Below are 15,710 nucleotides of genomic sequence, written 5' to 3'. Positions count from 1 at the left end.
CTTCACTTTGCAACACTCTAAAGTAGGAAATTGCTCATTACCACAAGATGCTGCTGCTTTCCCTTTGCAGGCTTATCAGCCAACATGCTCTGGATTTCCTTGACGTGCATGGCTGGCTTTGCTATTAGACAAGGAGCTGCGGTGTAATAGCACTGTCTCCATCTTGTTGTCAAATAACTGGCACTTTACTGTTGCCGTGGCCATGACTATGGCTAGGTATTAGCCTGTAATAAAACAAAAACTCCACATACTGCATATCTTCGGAGACCCTGATCTCATAGCTTTACAGGAAATGACAAGGATTTGGCACTCAAGCTTCTTCTCAAAGAATTTGTAATAATTGCTCTGGGAGATTTTATTTAGTTTCTAGCAAATTACATTCCAGCTTATGCATTCCCAGCGACCTTGTACTCAGCAAAGTTCAAGCCTTTAATTTGTAGTGTTGGATGCGGCTGCCACTCAAGGCAGAGGCTGCGTGTCTTCTGCAGGGACTGGGGAATTTACTGTATTGCAGAAAATTGGAGCGCCATGTAAATGCTGGGATGAAATAACCTGGGACATTACTCAAGGGTGATTGATTGTCATGCGAGAAGCAATACCCAGTACAGTTAGGAATGATCACTGGTCAAACAGGTTCCTTTTAAAGGCTCAACCTCAATTTCTAAGATCTAAGCTTCCAAAACTCAGCCTAGCCTTTCTTCTCTCTAGCTGTGTCTGCCCGTACTAGCTTAGTAGCCCTGAGTCACTACTGGTTGTAGCAAGAGGGGAAGCTATAGTGTAGACAGAGCTCAAGGGTAGATGCAATGATAGTACCCGGAAAGATAATGGAGCAAATAATAAAGCAATCAAGTTGCAAACATCTAGAAGATAGTAAGGTGATAAGTAACAGTCAGTGTGGATTTGTCAAGAGCAAATCGTGTCAAACCAACCTGATAGCTTTCTTTGACAGGGTAACAAGCCTTGTGGATAGGGGGAAGTGGTAGATGTGGTATATCTTGACATTAGTAAAGCTTCTGATATTGTCTCACATGACCTTCTCATAACAAACTAGGAAAATGTAACCTAGATGGAGCTACTATAAGGTGGGTGCATAACTGGTTGGAAAACCATTCCCAGAGAGGTAGTTATCAGTGGTTCACAGTCATGCTGGAAGAGGATTATGAGTAAGGTCCCGCAGGCAGGGCCGGTTCTAGCCATTTTGCCGCCCCAAGCACAGCGGCACGCCGTAGGGGGTGCTCTGCCGTTCGCTGGTCCCGCGGCTCTGGTGGTCTTCCCGCAGGCGTCCCTGACGAGGGTCCGCTGGTCCCGCAGCTCTGGTGGACCTCCCGCAGGCGTGCCTGCGGATGCTCCATCGGAGCCGCGGGACCAGCGGACCCTCCACAGGTATGCCTGTGGGAGGTCCATCGGAGCCGCGGGACCAGCGGACCCTCCGCAGAGATGCCTGTGGGAGGTCCATTGGAGCCGCGGGACCAGCGGACCCTCCGCAGGGACGCCTGCGGGAAGTCCACCAGAGCCGCCTGCCGCCCTCCCGGCAACCGGCAGAGTGCCTCCCGCAGCATGCTGCCCCAAGCACGCACTTGGCGCACTGGGGCTAGGAGCCGGCACTGCCCGCAGGGATCAGTTCTGGGCCTGCTACTGTTCAATATCTTCATCAATTATTTAGATAATGGCATAGAGAGTGCACTTATAAAGTTTGTGGACAATACCAAGCTGGGAGGGGTTGCAAGTGCCTTGGAGGATAGGATTATAATTCAAAATGATCTGGATAAACTGGAGAAATGGTCTGAAGTAAACAGGATGAAATTCAGTAAGGACAAATGCCAAGTATTGCACTGAGGCAGGAACAATCAGTTGCACACATACAAAATGGGAAATGGCTGTCTAGGAAGGAGCACTGCGGAAAGGAATCTGGGGGTTATAGTGGATCACAAGCTAAATATGAGTCAACAGCGTAACACTGTTGCAGAAAAAGTGAACATCATTCTGGGATGTATTAGCCGGAGCGTTGTAAGCAAGACATGAGAAGTAATTCTTCTGCTCTACTCTGCGCTGATTAGGCCTCGAGTGGTGTATTGTGTCCAGGTCTGGGCACCACATTTCAGGAAAGATGAGGACAAATTGGAGAAAGTCCAGAGAAGAGTAACAAAAGTGATTAAAGGTCTAGAAAACATGATGTATGAGGGAAGATTGAAAAAACTGGGTTTGTTTAGTCTGGAAAAGAGAAGACTGAGAGGGAACATAACAGTTTTCAAGTACATAAAACATTGTTACAAGGAGGAGGGAGAAAAAATGTTGTTCTTAACCTCTGGGAATAGGCCATGAAGCAATGGGCTTAACTGCAGCAAGGGCAGTTTAGGTTGGACATTAGGAAAAACTTCCTAACTATCAGAATGGTTAAGCACTGGAATAAATTGCCTAGGGAGGTTGTGGAATCTCCGCCACTGGAGATTTTTAAGAGCAGGTTAGACAAACACCTGTCAGGGATGGTCTAGATAATACTAGTCCTGCCATGAGTGCAGGGGACTGGACTAGATGTCCTCTCATGGTCCCTTCCAGTCCTATGATTCTATGATAGTTAAAGCTCCAGAGCCCTGTCTCCACTACAACATCCACCCGTGCTGCCATCAGCAATGCATTGGTGGTGGATTCACAGCTATCAATCTTGTCAGTGTAGAAAGGACTCCGAGTGAAAGCTGGCATGCCATAGTCATACACTTCAGGCTGCTCCCAGCCCTCGGCTTATGCTGGTTATATTGTAGTTGCAAAGGATGAGGACACTGTTGTCACTGCTAGAGAGCCACGATCAACATTGAACTCGGTTGTGTTTTTAAAGGTAGAAACAAAAGCCTATTCCACCTGGCTGACTCATCTCTAGAGATGTTCGGCACTAACTGGTGAATCCGCACTGTTTCTGTCGTGCCTGGTATCCCGAAGAACTCAAATCACTTTGCAGATTAGCAAATCCAACAGCGTGAGGCAACGCTACCCAGGAGTTGAGTGCAAAGAATGGGACCTTGCCCAGTTGAAACTACAGGGGAAAATTCCATTGCTAGGAAGAATGCAGCCCTCTTTCCCCCCCCCCCCTCCCCGCATCCGCCCAGGGAATTGGCCAGATGCAGAGGTTAAGAATTCCTTGCCAAGAGCACCATGGGAGCTTTAAATTCTAATTTCCCAGCATGCAGCAGTTAATATCAAATCTGTTTGAAGGGGAGTTAGTTTAGTTTGTCAAAGCTTCTGGGGAGTTTGATGCTTTTTATCAGAGCCCATTTTTAACCAAGTCTCATCTGTTCTGTTACAGACTCTTGGAAACTCGGGATCTGCTAATGGGATCCATCAACAGGATAAATCCCACAAGCAGGAGGTGGGTTATACAATGCTGAGCTATTTGAATAAAAAAACGCCCATGCAGAACTTCTTCCGTGGGGTCTCACTGTGCCAGTGGCACATCTCATGCTGAGCTTATCCCTTGGAGTGTGGCTCTGATCATGACGTTCCACAGCAAGGACAATGGGCTTTGCATAGCTCTCATTCTGGAGTGCAGTAGAACCAATTCCCCACAGCTGGGACTGACCTGAAACTGAAAGTACAGATTTCAGCCGTTGCTGGAGGCTTTGAAAATCTCTGGGTCCTAGAGTTTCTAGTTTAAAAGAAAAAAAAAAAGAAAAAGCATGCAAAGCAATTGGTAATGTGCACACTGTGATGCCTTGGACTATTGACCTGGTGCAGCTGAGAAGTTCCATATGCATCTTCCATATTGGACAGTTCTCCCAGATCAGCCCTCATATGTCTCTCTTCCCATGTCAGCACGAGTTAGAACCTTCCTTAGTTCAGCAGATCTCTGTGTATTTCACAGTATAGACCATTATGGGGGAGGCTTACTTTTATGCTCTCTCAGGTTCTCAGAGCCTAGGGAGAAGGTCCATGGTCTCAGAATTTTGTCTCCTCACTAGTAGCATGGGTCAGATTGATTAAGTACCTAGTACCTTGCAGTGGCATGGCCATTTCCTCATGGTTGCAGATTGTCCTTGTCTGCAGAAAAATGACCATCCTTCCCTCTTCAGACTCCTTCTTCTGAAGCATTAGGGATGGCCAGGGCTGGAGATGGGACATTGGACAGGGAGGGCCAGAGCTCTGAGATGGCACCTAGCATTTTCTCTGTCAGATGCTTGACTGGCTGGTTCTTGCTCACATGCTCAGGGTCTAGGCATTTGCGATGTGGTGGGGGTCCAGAAGGAATTTCCTCCCTGGTCAAATTGGCCTTGGGAGGGAGGTCAGTTTCACCATCCTCTGCGGTGTGTGAGTGCAGGTCACTTGTCAGGGTTATCTGGGTTTTTCTTGCTTAAGTATTTCCCTGTCTTTGCAGTGGCCTTGTGCCTTGGTGCACCTTGGTCCCTACTGTTCTCTGCTGGTGACACATAATGGTCAAGTCTCCTGTGGGCTGTAATACTTTAGTCTAATTTCAATTGTTGGGTTTAGTGTGCGGGTGCTAGGTGGTGTTGGTGGCCTGTGATGGTGGACAGGAGGTTAGACTAGATGATCTGGCGGTCCTTTAACTGTGTGGCTCTATGAAGTTTTCTGGCTTCCTTGGATAAATAGTTAGAGAGTCTGGTAACCTAGATCTAGCTTGATCACATATTAATTGCCAAGGCTCCTGTTTTCCTAACACAGTCTCATTTCTTCCAGGAGAAGCACTGATAGAGAAGAAGAGGTGGAGAGAATCATTTCATGCCAGTATCTACTTCTGCGCACCAACAGGAAAAGGATGCACCTCCTAAAGACTAGCGACAGTATTTTAACTTTAAAAACAGGACTGTTTATAATGTACTAACTGACCTAAGTAGGACAATCCCCTGGTTTGTATTTTCCAAGACGAGCATCATTCCAGAAGGAGCGGTATGGCAACCTACCTGTGTAAAGATCCTTTTGTTTTGCTTTCTTATCCGTATCGGTATTGACTGTGGAATTTGTATCGGCCGAGTGAACAGTCTCCATTCATCCCACCTGAACAATGTGGTCTGGTTGAGAGCTGATGGTGGCTGAAACTTCATCAGTGATTCCTAGACCCCTAGAGGAAATGTAAAAGGGTTTGCCTGAGGCACCAGAAAATTCCTAAGTATGTTCCCAAAGGCTGCACTCTCCACGCCAGGTAATCCCTGTCCCTCTCCCCCCACCCACCCACTCACATAGTATGAAGAACTAAAGAAATGAGTCAGATCTACTAGGCTAGCTGTGCTCAAGCCAGTAAGAATGGATCATAGAAGAGCAGTTGGGACAGTCCTCCCCCTTCCCTGCATAGAAGACCTCTCAGCTGTAGACCATGGAAACTCCCTTTAGTACTGTATGATAGCACAGGTGGTACCTCACCTGATTTCAGGTGATATAATTTATTTCAGCTGTTTGTGTATCAGTGTTTACTCTGAGTTGATGAAGGGGAGAGAGCCTCTGGTGGGGTTGAGTACAGGTCTCCTTAGCCTCTCTCCTCCGAGAGATCTCTTAGCAGGACCGGCTGTGCCAGGGCCCAGAGCCAGGGCCCATGGGTGTGTTGTGGCATGCGGTAGCTCTGCAGGCCTGTACACAGCAAAGCTTTAGAGGTAGCTGGCTAGAACCTTTGTATGCCTTTTGTGAGGGTCTGGGTAGAAAACCCACACACAGGATGTAGTCGCATCGGACAGACGCTGCTAGGCTCTGATTCCCTCTCCACTGCTATCCACAGAATTGTAATCACTAACTGGAAGAGTTGGGCTACCTTGCATTAGGCTGCTTTGGGGTTGCCCCTACCAGTCTCAGTTGTCTTTGGCTCTTCAGTACAATATCCGACGGGAGAGGGCTAACATGGTGCTATGAGGCAGGAACTGAGGATGATAGTGAAACAAAGACCCCATCTAAAGTAGAAGAGCTCCAGCTGTAACCAGAGCAGATTTCTGTTCTTTCTTCTATTTGCTGGGCACCTCAGACTCCCCCTATTTGCTGTAAGTGGGAGTTCAGGGGTGCAGGTTTGGGCCCCAAAACAACACTGAGGGTCATATTTTTAAAACAGGAGCTTCAAGCCATGTGCACAAAAATCCAGGCACAACTGAGCACCCGGATTTGCACAAAGAACTGTTGCCATTGTGGGTGCAGAGAGCCAGTTAGGCACCTCTGTATTCATCTGCAATAACTGTCCATGCAGGAGAAGGAACCCCATTGCGTGTGTGTATTTGCACATGGACCGGTCCCTATTCCAAGGGCTGTATTCTAGTCTCAGTCTTTGCACTAAACTCCCATTGGCCTGAATGGGATGATACTTTGGTGGAGTGAGAGTGGAATATGGTCCTGAGTGTCTGAGACAAACCCCTTGCTCTGAAAAGGAGCATCCACCTTTCGATACCCTGGGACCAGAGAGAGTAACATCAGATTCTTAGACTCCATTCAAATTCCTGATGGGGATGGGGCAGTTTCCCAAGGGGGGCATTAGTACCTGGAAGGAGGGGCAGGGCTTGGATTGACATATTGCAGCACCAGTGAAATGACTAATATTTAATGGCAATCCCCTGGTTCTGGGGGAGACGAGGCTCGTCATGAAAACAAAGGACTGTTCTTGATGCTGTTTGATCCTTTCCCCCTCCTTCCTCTGAGGGAATTAATTGCAGAATCCCTTTTTGGAGGTATACAAATCAAACTGTTTCCTATTTCTCTGGAAATACAGCATTTTGGCCATATTTACCGTAATGCAGCCAAAGGACATTAGGGTGTGAACAGTTGGGTCTCTTCTTTGGGCGTCCCTGTGCCTCTCTGAAATGCCTAGATCAGGTCCACCTCTCTGCTCCACCCTCCAGCTCTCCACTGCACATCCTGGGCTAGATCTCCCGTGGCCGTGGACAAGAGCTCCCAGGACATGGCACAGGCGTTTGACTTCCTGTGAAGCAGAACCATTGCACATGAGCTGGGAATCTGGCCCTTTGTTTTCCCGTATGATTTTTCTTCAGCCGCTTTTGGCTACTCGGAAATTCTCCAGCCGCACGGAGTCTGGGGCAGCTCGAGGCAAACTGGGAAAGAGCTTTGCCCCACCCCTCCAAGTCTCCTGCACTCGGGAAGCCGCTAAGCCCTTTTCACCTGGTGGGGATGGTGGAGACCGGATCTGTTTCAATGGCTGAGATAAGGAGGTGGGTTCAGGAAAGCGAAGCATGTTGGGAGAAGAAGCCTAAATTTGGCTAATGAGTTCAGAGGGTTAATGGTAGTTCAGGTGGGACAGGTCCTGCTGTGTGGAACCAGACCCCTCTACCTGCATAGAAGAATAAATCAAAACACTAATCATTGCCTCAGGCTTGGATTTTCAAAGAGCCTAAGGGACTTAGGAGCCAAAAGCCCATTGATAGACAATGGGACTTGTCACCTGACTCCCCTAGTCTCCTTTGAAAATCCCAGCACAAGTGTGTAAAATGTAATAACTAAGCAAAACTCATGATCAGCAGGAGGTACCATTTTGATTATTTGGGGGTGGTATTTTCAAAAGTGCCTAGCATTGGCTGCCTGACTCTGCTCCTGCTGAAATTAATGGTCAGATGCCCACTGACATCAATGGGAGCATTTGGCGCAATACCACGGGCTTCGGAAAATGCCTTCCAGGGCTTAGGGAAGGCAGCACCCATGTGAGTGCACAGGAGTTCATGGGACTTACCAAGTGGGATTGGGGGGGGTCGATTTTGTAATCAATCTATATTTATTTTCTGTCTAGTTTACAAGTGACAAGCCCCCGTTATTTAAAGAGGATTAAATAGCAACTTTCTGCGTCGCTTTGCAATCCTCCTGCTTCCCTGGATTCAAACAGGAGCTGCCCGCTGGGAGGTGTGCTCTATGGGCTGGGCTGAATGGGGCAAAGCTCTGAAGCGAGTGGCACTGCCCTGATTGAAACCAGAGGAGAATTTGACCTATCAAGATGTACCAAGCTAGTGCACCTGAACCCATTCAGTGACAGGGAGAAGGTAGAAGAGAGCCTGTTTTGTAAGATGGCTTCGACTGTCTTCTCAGGATCTAATGCTCGCTAGGATGTAACTGAGGGCATAGTCCTTAAGGGGAGAGTAGCCTTCCAAGGAAAGGCCTGGATGGCCTTACCACAGCAATGGGTTGCGCTGAATCATACGCTGTCCCACATGCTCTGAGTTTGCCCTTTTGGAAAGAGATCTCTGCACAGAGAGCAACAGCGTGGGACGAACCCGTTCTGGGACACACCAGTGCAGCCCCAAGCTCTGCCCCTGTGCACCCAGCCATATAGGCTCAGCACCCCATTTCCAGCTTGCCCTGCTGGTGGGAGAGTTACAACAGAAACAGATGCCCCTGCTCAGGAGAGCCCAGCCAGGAGCTGCATGGCTCAGGAATGCAGATCACACAGGGTGTGTTTCCTCCCTGTGCGGCAGGGCCAGCACGAGGCCTGTGTTCTGCTGAAGTCCTGCAGAAATGAAACAGGTACCAGAGACAGCAGTGAGGGATTTCCCTAGTGCACACAGCTCATGCTGGCCCTCTGCTCAGGTGCCAGCTGCACCCATAGACGTTAAGAGACCAAATTAGAACGAAACACAGAAAGTGACAAGTCAGAGGGTTCCCTTCCACCACATTTATTTATAAGCTGCTCGCGACTTTTGCCCAGACACAGTGGTACGTAAAGTACTCTGCAACATTTTGTGTAACCAGCATCATCAGTATTTTTTTTGCAGGGGAGTCCGGGGAGTCATCAAAGGGAAGTTATACAGCCAACTCCCATTGGCAGTCAGTAGCTCCCATCTGAAAATCTCTCCTGTCAACGTTAATCCCAGAGATCTTGTTCAGAGCTTCAAATCTGAAGTAAGATAGGGGGCTGCTTTCTCCTCCATGACCCCCACCGTTGTCTCCGTTGGGTGTTCCATGCTGGTGTGTCACTCAGGGCTGTGTGCAGAATATGCCTCCGGGATCAAGAACTGCAGTGTGGGTGAGAGGGGAGAATTTTTCCTCTTCAGTCAAGGGGTCTTGCCTGAGAGCTAGTTACCTGGAAAAGCAGTGCTGAGCTGTCTGGTCCACCCATGCGCCCTTCCCATTCAAAGAGCAATTACAGGCCTGCACAGTGGTTGAATATGTAGGAATTATGAGTCCACGCTGTGGAAAATTAGACTTTCTATCCATTGTATTAGTTCAGTGGCTGGAAGAGCTTTTTGTTTTGTTTTTCCACTGAAGGCTGAAAAATCCTCTGAAGAATAAAGTCTCCATGCCAGCTGGAGAGGCTCTTGAAGATTCAGATTAGTAACCTTTTCCCCGCATCCTAGCTAAAGAGAAATCTTACAAGCATTTGGATGGCGGTACAGGCTTTTTCCTTTTCAGAGTTCAGAAAAGTGAAGTGGAGAGAGAGTCCCATGCTAACACCCTTACCCAGTCATGGGTCTGAAATTTTTAGTCAAGACATACCAGCTACTGCCCCATCCCCTCCTCTGATCAGTTCCTTTGACTGTCAGTGGATATGCATGACAGTTTCATGAAAACAAACAAAAAGCTGCAAATGAAACCTTCACAAGATTCCAATACCACGCTGTTACAGCAGCTTTTAGCGGTTCACCACTATCTTGTAGGGAATTATTAATCCACTAACATCTATAGGCCTCCATGCAAGTTACCAGAATAAAGGCGATAGTAGATGTATAAATGGACGATAACATTTTACCCGCACAGTATGTATTACAATTTTGTAGCTTAGTCATATTTTTGGCTATCGAATTTTGTGAGTAAGATAAAAAAATGGTTTGACTGCTAATGTTTATTTTATTTGATTCTTTTCCCTCCCCTTCCTATGTACAAACGCTGTACAAATCTGAGTCCATTGAGTGTAACTACAACCAATGTCTATTAATGTACCACAGACCCTGATAGTGGCTTGCTGAAGTGTGGTGAGCTGATACTAAAACAATAAAACTTGTGGCTGAAGTCAGGCCCGCCTGCCTCTTCCATCCCAGGGAGCGCAGGCCCGGATGGTGCACGCCTGCTGGCGAACTGGCGGTTGGAATGTTAAAAAGATTCTTCCCAACTGACCAGACAAACATCGGGGAAGGGATCACGCACAGGGATCACAGGGCACCTTGGACCGAATTCAGGCCTGGCGTGAGTGATCTGTGTATCCTTCTATGGGGCTGGATATTGCTAGACTTTATCAAATGGGCTTTGTGCCCCCACTTCTGCTCCCATTGACATCAATAGTGAAACTCCCCCTGGCTTCAATGGGAGCAGAAGTGAGTCCTGTGTCAGACTAACAGACATACTGCAAGAAGGCCAGACTTCAGCTCGGGCATTGCCCAAGCTGGATTGCCCCGGCACATGTCCTCAAGAAGAGCATGGCTGGTGATCTCAGTCCAGTTTCTGGTGTTGCAGACCTCCAACTGGCTCCAGTCACTAGCTGGCAGTCTCAGCTGAGAAGCTGAACTCTCCTCTGCCCCTTAGAGGTCGGGGTTCGAACGCAGTGGGGTGTGGGGGGTGCTGCCCTGCTCTGTGCACAGAGGCCTTTGGTTACCAGAGCTGTCAATTCAGCACCTTGCCCAAGCACTCACTTTACTTTGAATTCTTCAGGGGTCTTAAAATATGCATGAGGAGGGTGGGGAATGAATTGCAACCACCACCTGTCAGCAATCTGGCATCGCTTCTTATGAAAATTAGCCTTAATGGGTGTCAAGGAGCTTATTTACACTGGGTCTTTGTGGATGCTAATGTTCATGTTAATATATGTTTAATCAAATGCCTATGTGGGAGCTAAGTGTAGGAATAAACGCATTGCGATTGCTATGGAGCAGGAGCTGTAATTCAGTCAGGGATGCAAATGTAAAGTTACATCGAAAGGAGCATGGGAAGGAACCTCAGATGGAAAAACTAGGACGAAAATGCTCAGCTCTTCGTTGGAAATGCTAGAAAAGACTGGGTGGATTTGGAGGAGCAGAGAGAGATCTCATTTTCAGGAGGACAGTGTGTCAAGAGGATTGTTGCTGTTTTCCAGGCAATGGTACCCGATTTGCTCACTTCTGTCCTTAGCCCACCTCCTCCAAGGGCGTTAGGTGCCTACATACTTTTGAGGATTTGGGCCGGAGTGACTTTGCTGTGGGGTAGGGAGTAAAGTCCCAGTTAATAATCAGTTTAATGGGTCACTGAAGCTCTTCTTCGTTATATTCCTGTAGCGCCTAGTGGCCCCAAGCAAGACTGGGATCCCATTGTGCTAGGAGCTGCACACACATCTAGACGAGGCAGACAAAGGTGAGAGGAAACAGGTACATGAGGAAAATGTATCTCAGCAGAGCTGGGAGTGCAACCCAGGTACCCTGAGTTCACATCTAATGTTCTGCGACTGGGCCACAAGCCCAGCTCACATGGCCAGCTGTGAGAGGGGGGGACACGTGCTACAGAACAGGGGGAGGCACCTAACCACCTTGCTCCCCCGGGCCTGCACTTCTGAACAGGGCCCTGGCAGCACCCACAGTGCAGACTCCCCAAAGAGGGTCTGCGGAAGTCCAGGAGCCATCTCCCCAGGCCGGGAAGGTGCACTGCATCTTTGGAAAAGGCCAAACCAACAGGCCTCAGCACGGGCAGCAACGTAAAGCCACGACTCACCCTGAGGGGTCTGGTGCTAACAGCCCTCCCGAGCCTCTACAATTGGTTGCTCAGCCCCAGTGTTGTAACATTCCCGCCCATCACCGCATTGATGTCAGTGGGCCAAAGCACATGGCTAATGCTTGCAGGATTTGGCCCTATCAGGAAGGAAGAGGGGCTTGAACAGCTTGTGGGTTGGTGAGACTGCTGCCAGCTTCTCAGGTGCATGCGTTGGCTCGGTGGTGCGATGCTGCTCACTAGGAAGGCATCTTACTGCAAAAACCTCCAGCTTGTTCTCTTGTGTGACCTCGGACGGATGCTTGGGCTGAGCGACCTGTGTGCCAGTGAGACTTCCCCAGCCCCCCGGCTTCAATTAACCAGTCTGATGGAATCCCTGGCTGGGCTGGAACAGCTCCCAGAGGATCAGGCCGGCATTTGCAGAAGGGCTCAGGATGCTGAGCACTGTGGAGCATCACAATGGAGCTGCCGGAGACCAAGCTCTTCTAACATCTGGCCCAGTCTGGGCAAAGTCACCCACTGGACCTAGAAGCTGGGACTGGCTGATGGGAGGGATCACTCAAAATCGCTCTGTTCTGTTCATTCCCTCTGAAGCATCCGGCACTGGCCGCTCCTGGGCTAGATGGACCATTGGTCTGACCCAGTATGGCCGTTCTTATGACCAATCTATAGTGTGTCTGAGGATTCAGGGTAACTGGCTGCTCCGGAGCCTGAGGATGCCCAGAATGAGGAAGGTTTTCACTCCTGTGTTGGTATCAAGGGTGGGTTCAGTTTATCTCACCTCCAGGCTTGAGTGAAGGCTCTCCCAGTGGCCTCAGCGCTGCTCTGGCTCTGCTGCCCATGGGATGTCCTGGAGGGGGTCAGGGAACTGGAGATTAGAGAATGGTGGCCGGCGTGCGGCATTGTTGGAGCGCTGGTTCAGTAGTGCCCATGTGCTGCTCACCCACAACAGCACTGAGTGAAGTCAGCCAGGCCTCCCCTGCCACCCACAGAAGAAACAAAGGCTCAGCCGTGGCGGGAGGGAAGACTGAGCCCTGCCTTCAGGAGGCTGTTGCTGCCAGGGCTGAAGTAAACCTGGCCGAGGGGGATTTCAAATCCAGTTCTCTCGCAGGAGCGGACACAGCAATCGACTGATGACATTTCCATCACCCCCATTCCCAGAGCAGGTGAGCACCTACCGAGCCTCACCATACCGAGGGATCATATCCTGCTGGGAAACTGAGGCAGAAGTGGAAGTAGGGAGCAAATAATTGCACCTGGGTTTGCCAAGTCTGAGGCTCGAGTGCTGAGCGCTGGACCAGCCTTCCTCCCTCAAACAATACTTGGGTGCTGCCGGCCAGCTCCCCCCTGTTCTAATAATGGGCTGAAGGCCTCTGCCGTGAGCCCCACGGGCACTGCACTGGGCTCGGGGCTGTGTACATCAAGACGGCGCTCGCGGGAATGCCAAGGGCGGGCAAACACCCATGAGCTGTGACAGTCTCTTATGCTCGCTGTGAAGAACAAGCCATTGGCAAAGACCCCCTGGGAGAAAATCTGCTGCGTCCAAACATCAGCCTCCCCCGCCCCCATCTAACCACCGGCCCGTGGGAAAACCAGGCATCCAGCTGTGACTGAACCATGCAGCCTAATGCGCCGTTTATAAACTTCGGTTTGCCAATGCTCTGAAGAGCCACTGGGGGGCGCTGTGGCCCTTCATAAAATAGAACTCTTGTTTTCTTAGGGAGAACAGGGCAGCCCCTTAGGTGTCTTTCAGGCCACGTTCAGACTAGGAATTAAAATCGATTTTAGATACGCAACTTCAGCTACGAGAATAACGTAGCTGAAGTCGAATTTCTAAAATCGAGGTACTCACCAGTCTGGACGGGGCTCCATCGATGTCCGCGGCTCTCCGTGTCGATTCCGGAACTCCGTTCGGATTGATGGAGTTCCGGAATCGATGTAAGCGCGCTCGGGGATCGATACACCGCGTCCAGACTAGACGCGATATATCGATCCCCGAGCAATCGATTTTAACCCGCCGATGCCGCGGGTTAGTCTGGACGAGGGCTTAGAGAGTAAGATCTCAGCCCTAGGTGCTGCTACATGCTGCTGTATCCTTAGAAAGAAGCTGATTAAGAAGAACCTTTCCATACACTTCAGTCTGAAAAGACTTGCTCTTCCATTATATTAATCTGGGAAGGATTCTGGAGCATGAAGCCTGGAGCATGAAAACTCTTCGTAAAACAGCTCCAGTATGAGAAGCACGGAGGGGAACTGCTTCTTCGTTACCCTGTCTCTCTGCCTTAACCCGCCTTGGAACAACTGCTGGGGGCACCATGGGTGCTCGCCCTTCAGGCCCTGTTCAGCCACTGGCTTCCCTGCTGGAGCAGGGTTCACAGGAGAACACTGATGGAGATTCTCCATTGTGTGGACAGCTGTCCCCAAGGTAGATGTGACATCACCAGTTAATTTCCCTTTCCCCATCAAGCAACCATCATTGCTCCCCAGAGCAGGGTAGGGCCATTGTGTAACTTCCCCAACATCTCTGGATAGCTAGGTGTGAACAGGTTTGGCAGACCAGCAGCCAGATTTCAGGGGACATGACTACAGGAGGGCAGAATAGCAAAGGACAAGAATCATGAACTCCCTGCTCCGGGGAAGGCGACTTAAAACCTCATCCTTCATTCCACTCCACTTTGCAGTTCATCAAGTGCATATTTACCATCCAGGGCCCCTGCACTGGGCAGTCGTTACGCATAATACTGTGGCACAAGTCCTTGTTCGCAGACATGCATTTTACTGCTGTTCATCGAACAGTGAAGATTAATAAAACACAAAGTTTAAAGATACCTAAATGACAGTGGGGGAGTTGATAAGCTCTCCAAACAAAAGTATTTCATTTTATTTCCATCCTAGCATCAAGTCGAGCTCGAGCCATCTGCCTATTAGGATGAGTATGGCATTAGGGACATTCAGTTTAGCGATGCAGGACCCAACTGCATGTGAACAATGGCGCATTCCCATGGCTAAAGAGGCTGCAGGATCAGATACCAAGCTGCTGGGCAGCAATATGAAACCTTACAGCAGATGATAGGATTGGGTAGGTGTACATGGGATGGCTTTTCGCTAGAGAACTATCCTGCTGCAGTGCCTGTAACCATTCCCAAACCGCCTCTGCTTGGGCACAAGGGTTAGGGTGCAGGGCTGGGCACGAACAGGGCACATTTCATAATCAATGTACCAAACCTCCATAAAGGGGCACCTTTCGAAATCATCCCAGTGCAAAAGTACGGTCCTGCCCCCGGTTAAGCAGCCTTTGCAGGATCGGGCCCCTCTGCACCCCCTGGATCAATCATGCTGGGGAAGGTCAATGGGCCCTCGGACTCTGCTTGGGAATGAGTTTATCACTCTACTAGGATCAGGCTGTAAAGCAACTGGATCAGGAGCTCAGTTTGTTGTTGAATAGAAGATACGGCTGCTATGGGGGTAGAGAGACATCCTGTGCCTTCGCAGGGGCATGAACTCCATAAGCCACTCCTCTGCATGGTACCATGAACAAGGAGAGCCTCTAGCCCATAGTCGGATGAAAACAAGAAGTCCGATCTGTCCCAGCCCTCACTGGCAGTCCCACTGGGTAAGGGTTGGCGGCTCTGTGCAAAGGCCAACTCTGGGATTTGCAGGTCCGTGGATTCCCATTGTCCCCGTTGCAGGGTGAAACGGCCCACGCCCTGCCTGCTCAGCTGCCGCCCACCAGGACCAAACCACCCCAGGTTGACCTCTGTAGTGAGACATTGTTCGGCCCAGGGGGGTGTACAGGAGAGTGTAGGTAAGAGCTGAACTATTGTTACATTAAATAAGGAGCATTAGACCAGAGAGCCGCTAGAGTCCATGAGCTTTTTATGTAACCCCTTTGGGGTTTAGAGAGCATGGCCCCTTTAAATCTTTTTTCCTGAGTAGGGGGCAATGCTGATTGTTACAGAAGCAGGAAGTGCTGGCCAGAGTGGGGGAAGACAGAGAGAGACGGGGGAGCAGCAGGGTGTGTGGCTGGAGCTGCAGACAGAAGGGCTGCAGCAAGCAGGGCCTCACAGAGTGAAGCAGCGAGAACCTGCCCAAAGCCTGGGAGGGACAGAGCGGTTGCCAGGAGG

General features: G+C 49.7%; 1 protein-coding gene across 3 annotated transcripts in view; it reads left to right on the top strand.

Annotated features, from left to right (window-relative positions):
- The window catches only part of CLIP2 (CAP-Gly domain containing linker protein 2), a 126,745-nt gene extending 116,823 nt beyond the window's left edge, over nt 1–9,922 (top strand). For all 3 annotated transcript variants that reach the window (XM_030536732.1, XM_030536733.1, XM_030536734.1), the window contains 2 exons: nt 3,299–3,361; nt 4,684–9,922. In XM_030536732.1, coding sequence (XP_030392592.1) covers nt 3,299–3,361; nt 4,684–4,695 — 75 coding nt within the window. In that variant the 3' untranslated portion in view covers nt 4,696–9,922. The remainder of the gene's footprint in view (nt 1–3,298; nt 3,362–4,683) is intronic.
- The last annotated feature ends 5,788 nt before the right edge of the window (nt 9,923–15,710 follow it).

The sequence above is a fragment of the Gopherus evgoodei genome, chromosome 17 (assembly GCF_007399415.2).
Source record: "Gopherus evgoodei ecotype Sinaloan lineage chromosome 17, rGopEvg1_v1.p, whole genome shotgun sequence".
NCBI lineage: Eukaryota > Metazoa > Chordata > Testudines > Testudinidae > Gopherus > Gopherus evgoodei.
This window is presented reverse-complemented; position numbering and strand designations above follow the sequence as displayed.